Raw genomic sequence first — 17,806 nt, forward strand, 5'->3', positions numbered from 1 at the left:
TTCCTAGTCACCTTGATAATTAAAAGATCCTTGCTATGAACACTATATCAATGTTAAAAGAGTAACATAGCATATTAAATCTAAGCAAAGAAATTTCACTTAGAAGTGGTATCACAATTGTAAAAAGGTCAAAGTAGAAATGTGTTTTGAGGTGATTGGATTGAAAAAATACATTTTTTTTTAAAGGCAATATGTTAAAGCAAGTTATTGACATATAAAAATATGAATAAAATAATGTATTATAATTCAAATGATGTGACAAAGAATCGAAACAAATATGTATAATTCTGATTATGTTATTTAATTATCATGAATACATAATTAACACATATATCAAATAAAAATTTATAAAATTCAATTAGAAAAATTCTAAAATTCTAAAATAAAGAAACATATCTTAAAAATTTCCACATTCTAACACAACTGTCTTACACTGTAATCAATTTCTTCTTATCAAATAACCATGTTTTTTAATATATATATATATATATATATATATATTAAATAGGATGTTATATTATGTTTCTGGTTTTCATTTTTTATTCCATTATATTTCTAAAATAAATATACCTTCATAAATTTAATATATTTTTTAATTATTCAATTATTTTTTATTACAAACAACCACTTCTAATATGTAATTTGTGATTTTATACTATTTTAAATTTATTATTTTTATATAATTTATATTTTTTACGTTTATAACAATCGGAATGCTCTTTCAAAAATTATTGAAACACTTTTGAATAATTCTTGGCTTTACACTAATATTTTTTCAACTAAATTAAAACAGAGCCATCCAGGTAACTTTACCTTTTTCTACGGAGATGGATGAAAAGTAAAAAGGAACTGTTATTCCAAAAGCTACCGAATGTTGGCTCTGATGCGCCAGCTGGCGAGTGAGGCAACGCATATCCTGTAATAATCCACCATGTGGCTTCGGGAGCGGGATTCATCGGGGCTTAGTCTGGACGGGAACCCAGACCGACCCGGCTCGGCCCGGCCCGGCCCGAGAGGTGCTGTGGAGGACTGTGTGCCCACACTTGCGCTTCGCAAGGGGAGGAGGAGCTTGGGTCTCTGTGCCGAAGGATTTGCCGCTCTCTCTCTCATTCTCTCTATGTGTGTGTTTCTCAATCTGGATCAATTCAATAAATCCTTCTCTTCAGTCGGTGTATCTCGATTTCACCGAGGTTTTTCTCTGTGTGGCGAGCGATTTTTTTATTATATTTATTTGTGTTGGGATTTGGAAACAGAGATTTGGTTCCGTGAAGATATGTCATAGATTGTCGTAAGGAATCCTGAATTCAAGCTCTTAGTAGAAGGTCGAGTTGGATTTGGAACCCGCGGAGTGTTTTTTGAGGAAGCGGGATGGTTTTCTGAAACGGGATTGCATTAGGAAGGTTTAGGATGAGACACAAGTACCTAGGGCAAGAGTTCTAGACTTGAAGCATGCAAGCTTCAGCAATTGGGGCCTTTGCCCCGGTGGTGCTACTATGTGGTTAGTCGCTCTTCATCCTGCTTCACTTTTTTTAGAAACCGTGGAGATGATCGCCATTATAACTTCACTGAATAGCCGCTTTTGAGAATTCAATCCCCTGATTGGGCACTTTATGTTGCACTTCTGCTGTGTTTTTAGGGTTAAAATTTAAACCTTAATTCGCTTGTCGATTTTTTTGTGTTTTTAAACGATTCAAAAGCTTGATCACTTGGATGATGCGCAGCTGCCCTTGGAAGTTGGAGTTTGATCTCCTCGTGCTTCCTTATTTCCTTCTTCGTGGTCCAATTCAAGATTCAGCGGCGAGGTATGCACGCGCTTTTTTCGTCTTCTACATCTAATCGTTCATGCTTACAATGAATTTTGAATTCTCGGTCACGCTCATAAACTATTCTGAAGATTACATTTTTGAGCAGAGGCATGTATTCAATGCTGCTCATGGTTCGAAAACTTCGATAATAATGTCATGTTTCTATAATTTTCGGTAGAAAATTGTCACCCCCAGTTTCTTCTGGTTGTGGGCGCATAATTGTACAACCTACGGATAGTGCTCCATGTTATTTCTAGTAAGCAGTACCCAGTTGAATCTCGCTTCAAAATTCAGGGCATCATCAATATGAGCTGAAACAACCAAAACGTAGAATGCTATGAGGTGTTAATATATGTCCTAGTCCACTCCGAGTTTTTTGGTTATCGTTGCGTGTATACAATAACTTGTGATAAAAGAATTAGAAATTAACGATAGTACCTGTAGATCAGTTCCATTACTTGCCGTTGAAATGAAAATCTCCCTTACATCTTGTTGGTTACCTTTCAGGTTTGACTCGTCCAAGGTCAGGACTATGGATGTCCGTGGTGTTATTGGCCACTATCGTAATTGTGGTCGAGGGATTGGTGGCCATTGGATGTACGGTCTTCGGTGCGGAAGGGAGCTTCTTAGATTCGCAATGGTTGAAGGTTTTAGGTTTAGCCAGGTAGGAATTTTGTAAAAGTATTGTATATGTGTTGTTGATATAAGTTTTCGAAGTTTATAGCGTTTTCACTTACTACTTGCGATATTTTGGATATTATATGGTTTTTAAACTTCTACCCGTGCGTAACTTCTGATGTTACTGAATTTTTTTTCTGATGTTCCACGCAGTCTGAATCCATGGGAAAGCAGCTCAGAAGTGTTTTTGATCATGGCTCCGCAGTTTGCTGTAGCTTTAACAGCTGCATGTGCCTTGTATCATGAGCAACATTCTACAATGTCGGGGTCTGCGCATGCGTATTATGGTACATGGCAATAATTTTATGAAAGAAACTGAAAATTCTTATGTTATTTGTAAACAAGGTTTTTAATCTCTTCTTCTCCGGGTAGTTATCCTTCAATTTTCTAGAATATATCTACAAATCAGTTGTGCCCTTCTGGGGATTATTCAGTGTATAAGTTAGGCGTTTGTCCCATGTTGTACTCATGGTCATGTTTTCGAATGATGAGTGAAGCTATGCAATCTTCTCGCATGCGTTTACGTTGTGTTGTCTAATGGGGTTTGACATCGATTATCTGGAAAAATCGGACACTACTATGTTACATTTGGGTCTAAAGTCAAAATTTGGCCTGAATGAGTGCAGACGAGGATACGTTTCACTGGAGAGCCAATTTGATAAGCTTTGTCTTGCCCACTGTCCAGCTGATAGCGGGAGTGGCTCGTCCATCTTGGATTGCTCTTCCTTACTTTATTTACAGTTGTGCTGGACTCCTTCACTGGTCCATGACGAGTAACTTCGTTGGACTTGCCCGGTATCTACTTACCTGTTACTTCGATTAGAGTTTTATAGCGATGTGCATCTTCTTACCATCATTCTTAATGAACGCAATGCGGATTAACCTGACTCTGTAAATCCGCCACACGAAGATGTGTTATCTTTTTTTCGATTTGCTAGGAAACACGCAGAGTTGTTTATTTTACCGTTGTATAAGGTTCAGGGCACTTCCTGTTATGTAGTGTTATGTCATTATAGTGGTGATGTTGAAGGATTGAAAGGAAGGAATATTTACTTCTAACAATATCCTGTTTTGCCTTCATTACGCTGTTTGAGCGTTCTAAGAGCTATGTTTATTCGTAGATGTTGCTTTGCTTTTTCACTTGTGCTATTCCTTTGCTTGTGAGTGCCTGGAATTTCACAGTTTCCCATTGTAAGTCTTTAGCGTCTTCACAAACTCTACTGGACGATTGCTTATTTTTCTTGTTTCGTCCTGGTGGGCTGTAGGGGATGGAGGCCTTTGATGTACTGTACAGGGATGCACATTATGCTACAGTACCTGTATCAACTTCCTATCTCATTCCCTCAGGAACTGCAGGATGCTGCTGAGTACATAGGTCTATTCAAGTGTTCGATGTTAGAAATGGGGTGGCCTGAGGCTGTTCAGAGCTTGGCACTAATTGCCTTCTTCATGCTGGTTTGTTTCATGCGAAGACATTGTTTTTGTTAACTTGATTCTCCGAATTTATTTTTTCTCAATGGCTTCTATTCGTATGGGTATTTCCTAGAAGTCCTCAGAATAAGCATATCTAATTAAGATACTTTGGTTCTAACTTCATAAGACAACAAATTCAAACAAGATCTCAATGAGGCAAGCACAATCACAGAACAAATGCATGTGGACAAATGAAAGTACTCAACAAATCTGATTGACAATGCTAACTCTTCTGATTGGTGGACGTTTGCATTGGCAGCTGTGCGTTGCTGTAAACGATTTGGATGAGGATCGTAGACAACAACTTGCTGAGAGTAGAGACACTTTACCAACAACCTACAGTCGCAGTGCTCGGTCATTCACTTATGGTGGTTCTGAGAGTGACTTGCTTACAGAGAGCCTCTTGCACTCCGATCAAGGTTCTAGTCATAGAAATCAAGGTCCCGGCCACAGGGAATCACTGTAAGTGTAGACTATCGTGTTCTTTCATTTGTCTACATGAATTTGTTCTGTAATTGAGATTGCCCTATTTAGATTTTGTTTGGATTTGTTGTTTTGTGAAGTTTGATCCAGAGGGCGTTGTACTAATCTAAGTCTTTTGGTGCAGAAACTCAAGGAGGTGGGTTATTGAGCAAAGGCGAATACTCGCTTGTCAACATGCTACAATAAATTTCTTCACCTATGGTTTTCCTGTAAGAATCTTTGGCTTCTGGCCCTGACTCTGACGTGGTCATTGAGGGCAAGCTGCTGTGAATTCGTGGATTCATGTCTTTATTTTCTTTTTTCTTCGCATTCCTTTTCTTCAGCATTTTTGGAAATGTTTCATCGTCGCCGTTTAAAGTCGCTAGAACAAAATTAGCAGGCTTTACAGCTGGATGGAAGAAGGTATTTGTTTGTAAACTCTCGTTTTTGTATTTGAAAAGCTGCAGTTTGTACATGGAGTTAGGATTTGAATGTGTGCCATTATGTGAATGACAGATATGTATGGTGGCGCTGATTGGTTGGAGCTTCGTTTATGCGAGCCTCTGCGCATTTGCTTTGCTGTTGTATGTGGGCTACATTTTCTTTGCCTTTCCTGCAGCTAGCACTCTGCAAAGGCTCAATCCAGTACTGCTTGGCTTCATCCTCCTCTATGCCTTGACTACGTACTTCTTCAATGCTGCATTTTCTATAATGAAGGCCAAGTTTGATCTGGTATATGCTTTTCCAGAAGTGCTTGGAAATCGATGTTTTGGTCTACAAATTGATGGCTGTTATCACTTCATTCATCAGGATGAGTCTCGTTTTCTAAACTAGAAATTGGCCATGAACTGTGTTGTGATAGTACATTTTGAAAATGTTATTTGATAGTGGAAGTAGGGTAAAACAATCTGTAAGGTTGAATGTTTTTTGATCAGTAATTTGAGGTCTAATTAACATACACGTTGAGGTGATGGTTCCATCTACCTTATGTATACTATCTAGTCTTTGAATTTGTAATGTATCCTCTGCAGGGTACGGAGATCTGGCACTTAATCGGGTTGTGGCACTACTCCACTCCTGGACTTTTCATCTTCGCTCAGTATGCATTGGGATTGCTTCTTGCAACAGACATCTTTGTCAGCAACAATATTTTACATAACTTGGGCGACCCAGAAAGCCCAAATGGAGAAGACGCGAATGGCTTGCTAGAAGAAGGTCAACGTTGTGCCTCTTTCATATTGTGAAGCATGTCATCTTGATTCTATTTACTCTTCGTGATATGTGTTTTTGTACTTTTCTATTCTTGTGGTTTTTATTTTCAAATTTTAATGATCATACTTTTAAACTAAATTCTCTTGATATCTCGTGGTTTTAATTTTGCAGGTCGTCAAGATATTAAGCTAATGGTGTTAGCAGTAGTGGCATGGTTTGTGCGTAGAAGTGCCCATGTAATATCGCTGATCCTCATCTTCAACGTGGGCATGAAGGGTGGTTTGCTGCATGCCGTTTACAGTGAGTATTGTTGCTTGTCTATTTCTGTGACTTGTTCAAAACTGTGCGACAATCATTGCGCTGCTTTTACTAAGTCTTTGATTTTGAAGTGAAGTATTTCAAGTTATTTCGCTGTGAGTTCTATGAAAAACTTTTGAATGTTTCGAAGGTTATATAGATTATTATTTGTTGTTCTCAAATTTTCTTCAATCATGTTACCACTATTGTATTGTGTTGAGCCAGTTGTGTGAGGTTACAATTGGTGCAAAGCTTCTACCCATTGCAGATAACTGTGAGAGACTTTGATTGGTGTCTGGAAGAAGCATTCATGTGTGTGGTTCATTGCAGTGGGATTTTTCCTTTCTTACCTGCTGAGTTCAACGGTGGCCAAGGCATCCAGACAATCTCTGATCCTGCTGTGTGAGGTGCACTTTGCAATCCTCTATCTTCTACGCCTGGATTGGATATCAACACACCTTGCTGACAATGCTGGAATGCTGAAGCCCTTTCTTTCTCTTTTAGGTTTGAGTTTACATTCTCCTACATCCGTATTTTAACCATTGAAATTTTACGCACGATGAGTTAAATTAATCATTCATCTGTAAAGATTTTTTTTGCTGTTTTCATTAAATTGTGTATTTCAGTGGCTTCTTTTTTGTTTCGTTAGCTCAGTTGTGATGCTTGTGCGCAGGTGTATGGCACAAATCCAATTTCGAAGAGTTTTTGAGCATAGCGGTATTATTGGTGTTCTCATCTGTCCAGAATCACGGGCTCAAGGTTGCAAGCTCGTTGTCAGCTACAGTTCAGCAGAGCCCTCAACCACCACTTGGATGGGGAATCTTTAAAACTGGAAATGGACGCTCAATTCTATTATCTGTGTATGCCTCGTCGAATTTCAACCATTTACAAGAAGAAAGTGATGCTTCAGGTACAAATTCATGCAGTTTGATTTACGGCGATCTGATTGCTATTCTATAGTGTATTGTGTTTCATGATGCTGGTGGATATCGTCTATTTTTCAAATTTATCTAGGAATAATCAATATGCTAAGGTAGTTTTTTCCTATTTCAATCGATCCAATGAGATTTGTGGGAACAGTGAACTGTGTTTTGTTTACGTTTCAATATTCCTTTAGTCTACGTTTCTACTCAGGCTAAGTGAGTCTTACTCTTTCAGTAGTCTGCGACATTTACTCTTACCTTCTCCTACCTGGTTTTGCTGCCAACAGCTCATTGGATCACACGCTTCCTTGCTACGACAGCAGAAAAAGTGAGGCATACCTATCATATGTTCAGCACGTACATTGCTTATGGAACAGTACTCCTGGTGGTCTATAGCGTCGATCAAAATTATGTTGCCTTTGGATACCTCTGCCTACTTTTATTTTGGATTGCTGGGCGCCAGGTGGTTGGGAGAACAGAAAAGCGTCTCTGGTTTCCGCTTTTGATGTATTCCGCTGCCGTCTTTGTTGTGCGCTACACCTTGAGTGCCTTCCCTATCCTGCATCACTATGTCGATGTACGGGTATCACTTCGTCTTTACCTTGGATTTGATCCTGCGGCGTCACTGTTCCAACATCTTTGGGATCCATTGGTCATTCTCATTGTCATGGAGATATTCAGCTTTGAGCGCAGCCAGAAATTTTTTGCGCCAGAGGATGCTGAGGAAGGAGCTTATGAAGTTGATTCCAACTTAGGACTTGTAGCTTTTGTAAAGCGGCTATTGATTCTTCACACAGGAAAGCTCCTTTCTGTAGCCGTGTTTTATGCGGCTTTAACTCCTGTAAGCGCACTGGGGTTCTTGTATTTGGTTATGCTTGTTGTTACTTGTAACATGTCCAAGACTTCCTCTCTACCAGGCAGAACATATGTTCTCTACACATCCTTCATCATCATAGTTGAGTACCTGTATCAGATGTGGGGTCAGGATGCAGAGATGTTTCCAGATCAAGCACATGGCGAATTTACCTATTGGCTTGGTCTAAGAGTATTCGAAACTGGGTTCTGGGGTCTGGAGTTAGGATTGAGGAGCCGAGTGATTGTATTAATGATGTGCATTCTAAAATGCACTACATTAGGATGGCATGAGCTCTTGCCAGCTTCTCTTCGTGTGGATGAGCATTATGGAGAACCCTGTTTACTCTTTCTTCCCCAAGGTCGGCGCGTTGGTAGTAGCGTACGTCATTCTGGATTAACTGAGCCGTTGCTTGAAAAGACTCAGAAAAGAGTAACTGCCTCTGAAAAGCAATCGGTTGTGAGTGGCCAGAGCTTCCATTCAACTTCCACTTCTGAATCAGACTCAAGTTCTTCTTCAGTCGTACGACCTAAGCTATCTGTACCAATCAACAGTGGTACTGAATCCGGTGGGCGCCCAAATCTGGAGTCCCCATGGGGGAGTCTTTCGGAAAACAGAAAATGGACAAGAAGAGGCATGCTTTTATTAAGACAGGTATGGTCTCCCTTGTATCTTTGTGAATGTATATATTTGAACACCTATGTTTTGAGGTATGATATGGTTTGTTATCAGATACTGCTCTAGCGTGGCTTTAACTTGCTGCAGCAACAATATATACTAGAATTTTAAATTTATTATCTCTTAGTGTCGGTTAACTCCATCTGCATTGTGTGTTCAAGTAACATGACGTTTATATTTTGAACAGGAAAGATACGAAGCACAGTTGCGAACATTGGGCATAATTTTCAAGCACAGGATAGAGCACTTTTGTCAGCTCTATGGACTCGAGCTCAGCATGCTTGCGCTATTGCTGTCTAGCTTTGCCCTTCTCAACGTTTTTTCACTCTTCTACATATTCATTTTAGCTCTTTGCATCCTTTTACCAAGACGAACGCTGAAGATACTATGGCCGTTCTTTGTGGTTCTATTTGCATGTGTAATGGTTACTGAGTACGCTGTTCTTGGCGGATCACCTCCGCCATGGCGAGTGTCCTCTCTACATGCACCAGAGCCACACCTTCAATGTGTTCAATGTTGGAGCAGCTATACCAGTCACAACTTTTTTTGCTGGCAGTGTTGGCTGGGTATGTGGCTTACGTTAACCTTGTTGCATTATGTACCTTCTTAAGTATAGCTTGTGTTAATCTTGCATGTTTAGGTGCAAAGAGAACCGATGCTTATTAAACAACAGTCTACAAATATATGTTGCCTCGAGAAAATGAGTTTGATTTTTCTTAAGGTGATCAAGTGAATTGATTTGTTTTCTGGCAATTTCCGAGGTTATCTTTCAAGTGTTTTGTCGTTGACAAACTTTTTTTTTTTTTTTTTTTAAATTTTTTTAAATTTTTTTTAAATTTTTTATATCAAGGAAGTTAACCACAACAGGGCGTCATATTTAGATGAATTACATCTTGAAGCTCTGTTTTTGGGTTTTGACGAGCAAGTATTCTTTCATTTTGGCAGGGCTTACAATTGATGATCGTCAAATGCTGGTGGCACATTTTGTGGTTTTTATAGTATCATGCTTCCAATTGCATGCAAATATGGCAGCTGGAATGTTGGATCCGCGCTCATTACATGCTGTTATTTTACCTGCAAGTGATAGATTGGCTTGGAAGGAGATATCATACGAAACTACTGCGCAGTGGACGTGGCTCGATTACTTGCGATTTGCCTTCTATCGCCACCTCCTTCATGTTGTCCTTGTGCTCGTTTTCATAACTGGGACACTGCAGTATGATGTTCTTCACTTGGGATACCTCGCGATGTCACTTATATTTTTTCGCATGCGTGGCACAATCATGGAACGACGTAACTCTATATTCCGTTTCTTGAGATTGTACAATTTTATTCTCATAGTTGCTTCATTGACCTATCAAGCACCCTATTTTGGCTTTGCGGGTGTGCAAACATGTACATTGCCTCAGGGTCTGCTCAGCTATATCGGACTCTACAAATACGACCATGGATTTCGTATCACGGAAAGGTCCGCACTGGTTGACATCACTATCTTTTGCGTAGTCGGTCTTCAAGCGCATATATTTAGGTCCCGCGAGTTTGAGCAAGTCTTGCGCTATCTTGAGGCTCAGCAAGTGGAGGCACGCGCACATGCACAGGTGAAAATTACGATATTTATGAGCTTTTTTTGTGATAATATCAGTGTTAGGTGTATGCTGAAGATTTGAAATACTAAATCAGTTGCATGTTGTACTTGTATTCGCGGTTGTATATGTGTATTACATGAACATTTCTCTTGGTACTCGGCCAGCAGTTCGTTGTAGTTGCATATTATTTATGTTTCCAAATGGATCTTCATGTGTTTGATTCTAATCCTGCGATTTGAATGTATACACTCAAGTGGTCCATGCAATTTTTATAAAATATATTTAATAATGTTGCGGGAACAGCATGCAACTATTGTTTTGTTTATAATTTTGCTTCATGAAGTGACAAGATTTCATGGTTTGGCCATTGATGCTTTTGAATTGGTACTTGATCCTCGATCATAAATAGTGGAATGATTCCTCTCTTCATACAATTATTGAACGTTTCGTCATGTCAAGGTATTGTTGATTTTTAATGACAAGCATATGGAAAATTAGGTGGGTTTTCAGTTTAGCAAATCACATTACTTGCCATCTGATTTTCAGGAAGACAAGGCGGAATGGAAGAAGGAGCAGCTACAGAGGATCCGAGAAATGGAAGAACGGAAGCATCATCGTCGTGTACAAGTTGACAAGATGAAGCATGATATGCTTCACATGCAACTGCGATTAGAAGTTCTTGATTCAAGTGGGCCTCAGTTCGAGCTTGCTGATCGGAAAAAGAGTATTCAACCTTCAGCTTCTCCCTACTCTCAATCTCCTCGACCCCTAGTTGATACCCCTAGAGTTTTGGAGCGTATTGCATCTGAAACTGCTGCAACTAGGGGTCCTGATGCTGGTACAGAGAGGCGACTAAGCTTTGAGAAGGATCCTACACGTGTAGGGTACGTGGATCGTGAATCCGACGAAAGTGATGCTGAGGTCAAAGGCGTTCGACGGAGAAAACCTGTCATTAAGAAAAAATCGAGGAGTTCTGAAGATGCCCTTGCTACTGAAAGGCAAGAGAAACTTCTGGGGAGTCAACCAGGCGATCACCGGAAAACTGGGTCTGACGTAAGTTTTGAGGGAAAACATCAATCCAGGCCAGTTCTCATGTCAGGAGTTCAGCTCTTAGAGGAGGGTGTTGCTCAGGTTCAGAACCTTGGAAACAAGGCCCTTGCAAATCTTGTTGGACTCTTGAACCTTGAGAATGAGGATGATAGCACAGAAGGGTCTTCTACAGAAGAAGAAGCTCACGTTCCCGCTGAGAAGGAGGAGATCACTATTCAAGAATTGGTGGACAATTCAAAGGTTCCACCTAAAGTTTCAGTGGATGAAATGTCTCATCAACAATCTCAGTACATGAACGAGACTTGGCGACGCCTCTTTATGATTTTCAGCTTCATCTACTCACAATTACGAGCTAACACTGACCTCGTCTGCTACGTCTTTTTCATTCTTGTGTATGTTTGGAACTTCAGCTTCTTGACACTGATGTTTCCAGCTGTCCTCTTCCTTTATGCCTTACTTGTGAACCCCGGACCAAGTCAATACTTTTGGTTAGCCATGCTAATTTATATCGAGTTCAATATTCTATTGCAATATTGTTATCAGATCCATCAGCAGCATTGTTCTGATCAGTATATTCCACCTTGGTTAAAGAAGTTCGGTATTCCAGGGGGTGAGATGACGCACTCGTTTGTTCTTAGTGTCCTCCCGCTTTTCTTGGTTTATCTAGCAACTTTAGTGCAGAGTTCCATTAAAGCCCGCGATGGTGAGTGGATGCTAGTCACTGAATCTAGTCCCTTTACATCAAGTCGGCGTTTGCTGGACCAGGAGAATCAAGCTGGTCCGCCAAGTAGGTTGACCATGTCACAAAGGATGAGGGCGTTGGTGGCACAGATTTCAGGCTGGTTCACTAGTCTGAGGCTGGGAATGTTGAGGTATTTCCAGGCTTTGACAAATGGTAGTGAAGCTCCACCTCATTTCGTCCAGGTCTCCTTGGATGTAGGCAAATGGCCTGAGGCAGGAATACAACCTGAAACAATAGAGTCTGGGTTCAATCGCCTGCTGGCGTCTGTACGCCAGCCAAGGTTGCCCAGTTCTGACGATTCTAGCATGAATCACAGTAGTCGAGTTCGAGTAGAAAGTATTGAGAGCAGTCCTGATAGACCTCAAGTTGCCCTGGCTGTTTTAGAGGTCATATATGTTGCTTCACCTCAAACATTTTTGGCGGATTCCCATCATATCTCCCTCACTCCTGCTCGTGACTTAGCTGACGAGCTTCTGAGAGCAAAAGAGGAAAATTTACTCGAAGAGACCAGATTTCCGTACCCGATCTTGTCCGTAATACCTGGAGGAAAGCGAGAGGTGGATTTGTATGCCTATATTTTTGGAACGGAACTCCTCACATTTGTATTTGTGGCGCTCTTTTATCAACCCCTTATGAAGCATAGCTCTGGTCTTTTTGATGTTACCCAAGTGGAGGACCAATTTCCGAAGGGTTTCATTATTGTACTGATGGTACGTTTCATCCCGTTTCTGGCTGTGCTCAGCCGTTTGCAAATTGCGTTTTTTTGAATTAGTTTACACTTGAAATGTTGTGGAAGGTCAGAAATGTAGAAGCAGGTTTTGAAAGTGGAGTCTTCTATTTGCTGATTTTGAGCTACTTTCATAACCTGGTTCTACATTCATGAGCTTCCCATTATACTTCAAATGAATCGCTTCGCGTAGAGGCACAATCTCGTAATTCTCTAAAATAAGTAGCTGGTGTGTTTTGTCTCAAGTTTGCAATAAAAGTGCTGGACAAGATTTTTTTAACGCTATGCATACTAACACAAGTCGGGTATGTGAACGGCTGGTGGTTTTCTGCAGACTTTGTTCTTCCTGATCGTAGTGGATCGGGTGCTCTACCTGTGTTCATTTGCATCTGGGAAGGTGATTTATTATCTGTGCACCCTAATGCTGTACACAGGTTATGTGTCACAATTTGTGTGGAGCATTGAGGATCATGAAACGGTGGAGGCAAAAAATAAACATGAGTTCCGGCTCTTACCGCTGAGGATATTCTACATGATGAAGGCCCTTTCTCTAGCTTTACAAGCTTTCCAGATAAAGTATGGTCTCCCTCACAAGAGCGCCTTATATGGGCAATTCTTGGCGAGAAAGGTGAATCTTATGAGCTGGAACTGTTTCCGCCTATACCGTGCACTGCCGTTTCTTTTCGAGCTCCGATGCGTACTTGACTGGTCTTGTACCACAACAGCTCTCAATATGTATGACTGGCTTAAGGTACGTCTTTTTAACTTCATACCTTCGTCATTCCTTTTGTGTAAATGAAATAATCAAAGTCTTGTTATCCTAGCTGCACAAGTTCTAGTGATTAGCAGCAATAATCAAGATCTGAGTGTAACATTGCAGCTGGAGGACATCTATGGGAGTCTATTTCTAGTGCAATGTGATAACAAGCTCAACCGAGAGAAGCATCGGTTAGGCGAGAAGCAGAGCATGTTTATCAAATTCTGTAGTGGAGTTCTTCTCTTTGCAATTCTGATTGCTGTCATTTGGGCTCCCATGCTGGTATTTATTTCTCCTTTTAACGCTTATTTACTTCCGCAGTATCCAGGTCTTGTCGTGTATACTTTACTAATTATTTTCTCTCATTTTAGATTAAAATTTGGTCTATGATTTCCTTTAATTGTTAAATTAAGTATAATATCTTGAAAAATAGAAAAATAGAAAAAGCCTATCTTGATAACTCTTCTGACTGTCGTCTGAAGCTGTGTATTCTAATTCATTGCAAATTGAGGTTTGATTTTTTGGCCATTTCGATTGCGTATCTTATGATTGTTTACTTTTTCTCATTTCTCAGAGGAGTGATAGCTCTTTGATTGAATTTTCTTTGACAGATCTACAGTAGTGGAAATCCAACAAACACCCCAAATCTTGTGATGGACGTTCACGCGGGTATTGCAGTGAAAACAGCGGGTGGAGTTTTTAAGCTTTATGAGACAGGCCTGTGCCATAATCACACACTGACGGGCACTAGATATCCAGATGAGCATCGTAGTGTTTTGGCTGGATATGATCCCCGTGATGTCCAAGTTATTTGCTGTGAACCTGATGGGGCCTCTCTTTGGCTTATTCCTCCGTCTACGCTTAAAAGTTTGATACATTCTATTGATTCTGATGACCTTGTCTTTAGCTCTTGGTGGGATTTCCACCGTGAGCGTCCCAAGGAAAAGGAGTTGGCTTCATATGCACTGCAGCCTCAACAAGATAAGAATGTGTTACCTGACCAGTTGAAGGCTGTTCTGAATGGAACCTCTAATTCCATTTACATAGACAAGCTCTATCCACAATATTTTAGAGTACCAAGTTCTGGAGATGTGCATATACTTGAGGGTTCTAATGTAAGTACTTCGTGTCTTTCTTTCTTATGTAGCGATAACTTGAATGAATCCTTATGGAGCATGTTGATGCCTTCTCATCAGAAAATAGTACATGTATGGACTTGTGCAAAATCTAGAGCTGTTGAGGGTTTCGGCTATTATTTCAGGACATACAAGGGCTGCTGGTTCTGAGCTGATTTTCAATCTATGTCGATGAACTTTAAGGTACTGACGTTAATTTCCATTCTTATGCTCTGAATGTTGCTGTCAGGTTTATATCTCCGGAAACTTGACATTGAAGCGCGAATTCGGACAGGCATGGTGGTCTTTTGAGAGCGATATTAGTCTTGCAAATGATTGTGGATCAATGATGGGTCCAGCAGCCATTACAGTTTCCGAGGAAGTTCCTCCAAGTAAGCATTGTTTCCGTAATTAATTGTAGTATTGATTCTGACAATCAAAAGAGACGAATCGATCAGTTTTTGGTCATTGGACCTAATTAATTGACGATTTTGCATGTGCAGAGGGTCTTCTGGGTGAGACACTCAGTAGATTTAGCATTTGGAGCTTGTACATTACATTTGTATTGGCAGTTGGGAGGTTTATTCGGTTGCAGTGCGCCGATATCCGTATGCGAATACCATATGAAAATTTTCCTGCTTGTGACAGGTGCTGTGCTTTTTACCTACACCTAAGTTGTATACTATTTTACTAGAGGGCTCCCGTGATTGATTGACTGCCTAATCATGATATCAATTTAACTTTCTAAGGTGATTGTTGTCATTATTCCTTGGGCTCTCGTCCTTGCATACACAACACGTAGCATTCAACTAACTTCATTTCTTTTCATGTTCTACTAGAAGACTCAGATGTTCATGGTATTAACATTGTGTTGGAACTGTAGGTTGGTTGCCATTTGTGAGGACATTTATGCAGCTCGTGCAGCTGGGGAGTTGGAGCTAGAGGAGGGTTTGTTCTGGACATTAATCAAAATATACAGAGCGCCTTATATTCTTATGGAATACACAAAAGTTGAGTAGTTTCCCTCGTCCCAATACATCTATAGAGATCTAGTGAGAAAGAAGGTTTAAATTAGACTATTGTATCATATTGACATATCCTCTTTGTTGCGGGAGAAGAAAAATTAGCCATTCATTTGTACTTTAAACATCTGTGAGGTATTAGTTGTATGTTCTATGATTAGAGGTGGAAACTCATCGCCTAGTGTCTTGTCTCACTCCGTGAAGTATGACAGGTGTAGAATTGCTGCAATAAGCAAATAGTAGGGTAGAAACAGTCTTTCAGTTCAACTTGACGTCTCAGAACATTGAGAAATACGTGGCTGGAAAGCTGTTCATTTTGAAATGCAGCATTGCAGACACTTCTTACAGAGCATTGTTTTGCACATTCTATGAAGGAAGATGGGTATTAAGAGATGATTGCATGAAAAGGAAAATGTGTTAATTTGGAATGATCTAATCTCCAGTAGATGAGATTATTTACTAGCGTGGTATTAGGTTGAAGTGTTATACCATACATAGAATCATGCTTGCATTTAAATGTAATGATTGATGGTAGAAGTCATTGGTAGTTTTCAATATTAATTCATTAATGTTAAACTTCTTTTCAATAGTATTATCGAATTAATGTAGTTATTTGAAGATAAAAGAAGTGGTGATAAAAAGCTTTAATGGTATGGTTCGTTGTTGATTAAAAGTTGCATCTACTTCTTTTGATGCAAGATAAATTTGTGTAGAAAAGATATTTGATGAACCTTGTTTATTTGATCAATAAATAAGCTTGAATTTGAATTTTGACAAGGATATGCTTTAATGAGATTGGTTACTATTCAAAATACATGTTGACATGAAATACTTGAAGTTCTTATGATTTGTATATATAGTGATTGGATTAAAAGTGCTTTTTAAATAATGACACTTTTTGTAACAAATATACGAGTAGAAAAAAATTCTTTGTCATCAATCTTATAATTGATCTTGGTTGTTGAAAATTTTCTTAAATGAAAAACTATTAGGTGAAGTTTGTCATCTATTCCCATTTATGACAATATAACATCAAAAGTAAAGTCCAATGCATCTATTTTCATAAAAAATATTTTTAAAAAGTTGATTCAATATAAGATTTGTACAAAAATAATAGCTGTCTTTAAAGTTTCTAATGTTGCTTTTGCTTCTTTATAAGTCAAACATATAATTGAAGCTACAATTTGAGAAAAATTCTTAATAAAGATCGAATAATAATTAGCAAATTTCAAAAAACATAGATTCTTTACCGTTTTTGACATCCTCAAATCTATAATAGTTTGGATCTTCTTAAAATTTATTATAAGGCCATCATTTGAAATAATATATCCTAAAAAGTCAACTTGAGTAGTATAAAATACACACTTTTTTATCTTGGCATATAGTCCTATATTTCTAAGTTTTTGAAATATGCCATAAAAATAAAGTTCATATTCTTTTGTACTCTTAGAATAGATTAAAATATCATCTAGATAACAAACAATAAAATCATCTATTTTTTTTTTAAAAGATATCATTTATTAGATGTTTAAAAGCTATTAGTACATTTGCAAGTCCAACATATATGACATTACATTCAAAATGCTGATACTTGGTTCAAAATGTAATCTTTTATTGATTTCTTTTTTTAATGTATACTAGGATGTATTCTAATTGTAGATCTATTTTCATATAAATCTTAACTTGATTCAATTGATTAAGAAGTCTAGATATGAATGATAGAGGATATCTATTTTTGATAGTAATCTTATTGAACCCTTGATAATCTACACATATCTTCAATGATCTATTATTTTTCTTTATAAAAAAGATTGAAGCTCTTACGAAAAATTTTGAATGGTGTATGAAATTCTTTGTAAGATTCTTTTAAATTTATTCTTTGAGTTCATCCAATTTATTTTGCAATAAACTAAAGATTGATTCAAATGGCAATTGAATTCTTTTTTGAAGATCAATTGAGCAATTATAAAGATGATGTTTCAAAAGAATATTATATTATTTTTAAAGACATCTTGATAATCTTGATATTGCCTTGGAATGCCACATAATTTTTTTTTTACTATTAGAAATAGGTATAGTATAAATAACACAAGATACATATTTTTTTTGTAGCATAGAAGAACGACCTTATACCTATAAATAAGTATTTAATTGCACTAAACTTTAAACTTTCTATTTCATTGATAAAATTCTTAATTTTATTTTAGAAAAATTTAAGACTATAATTAATCTAATCTATTTGAAGATTATATTTTTATATCAAAAAATAAGTGAATTAGAAGAAGATTTAATAATATTAAATATCACAAAGCTATTATGATTCCTAGTTGTTACTTCTATAGGATAGAATTCATGGGTAATATCTCTAATAGACAAAAGATCACCATCTATGACATGAATAAATTTAATTTTCTTAATTACAAATA

General features: G+C 38.3%; 1 protein-coding gene across 2 annotated transcripts; it reads left to right on the top strand.

The window, feature by feature from the left end:
• Positions 1–1,062: 1,062 nt before the first annotated feature.
• On the top strand, positions 1,063–15,774 carry LOC112279460 (piezo-type mechanosensitive ion channel homolog). Of its 2 annotated transcripts, XM_024513917.3 has the most exons (23): positions 1,063–1,498; positions 1,722–1,802; positions 2,313–2,469; positions 2,637–2,770; positions 3,110–3,278; positions 3,749–3,938; positions 4,216–4,418; positions 4,564–4,648; positions 4,935–5,150; positions 5,450–5,633; positions 5,802–5,930; positions 6,258–6,431; positions 6,601–6,837; positions 7,138–8,357; positions 8,569–8,947; positions 9,327–9,979; positions 10,514–12,469; positions 12,821–13,237; positions 13,367–13,525; positions 13,855–14,358; positions 14,609–14,750; positions 14,862–15,006; positions 15,242–15,774. In XM_024513917.3, exons 1-23 carry the CDS (start codon positions 1,450–1,452, stop codon positions 15,375–15,377), a joined length of 7,719 nt encoding a protein of 2,572 aa, XP_024369685.1. In that variant the 5' UTR covers positions 1,063–1,449; the 3' UTR covers positions 15,378–15,774. The 2 variants fall into 2 exon arrangements, with proteins under 2 accessions (XP_024369685.1, XP_024369686.1); XM_024513918.3 differs by lacking the exons at positions 1,063–1,498; positions 1,722–1,802 and having other exon boundaries at positions 2,329–2,469; positions 2,637–2,828.
• Positions 15,775–17,806: the final 2,032 nt, after the last annotated feature.

This window comes from Physcomitrium patens, chromosome 3 (genome assembly GCF_059467195.1).
Source record: "Physcomitrium patens ecotype Gransden chromosome 3, ASM5946719v1, whole genome shotgun sequence".
In the NCBI taxonomy this organism is placed as follows: Eukaryota; Viridiplantae; Streptophyta; class Bryopsida; order Funariales; family Funariaceae; genus Physcomitrium; species Physcomitrium patens.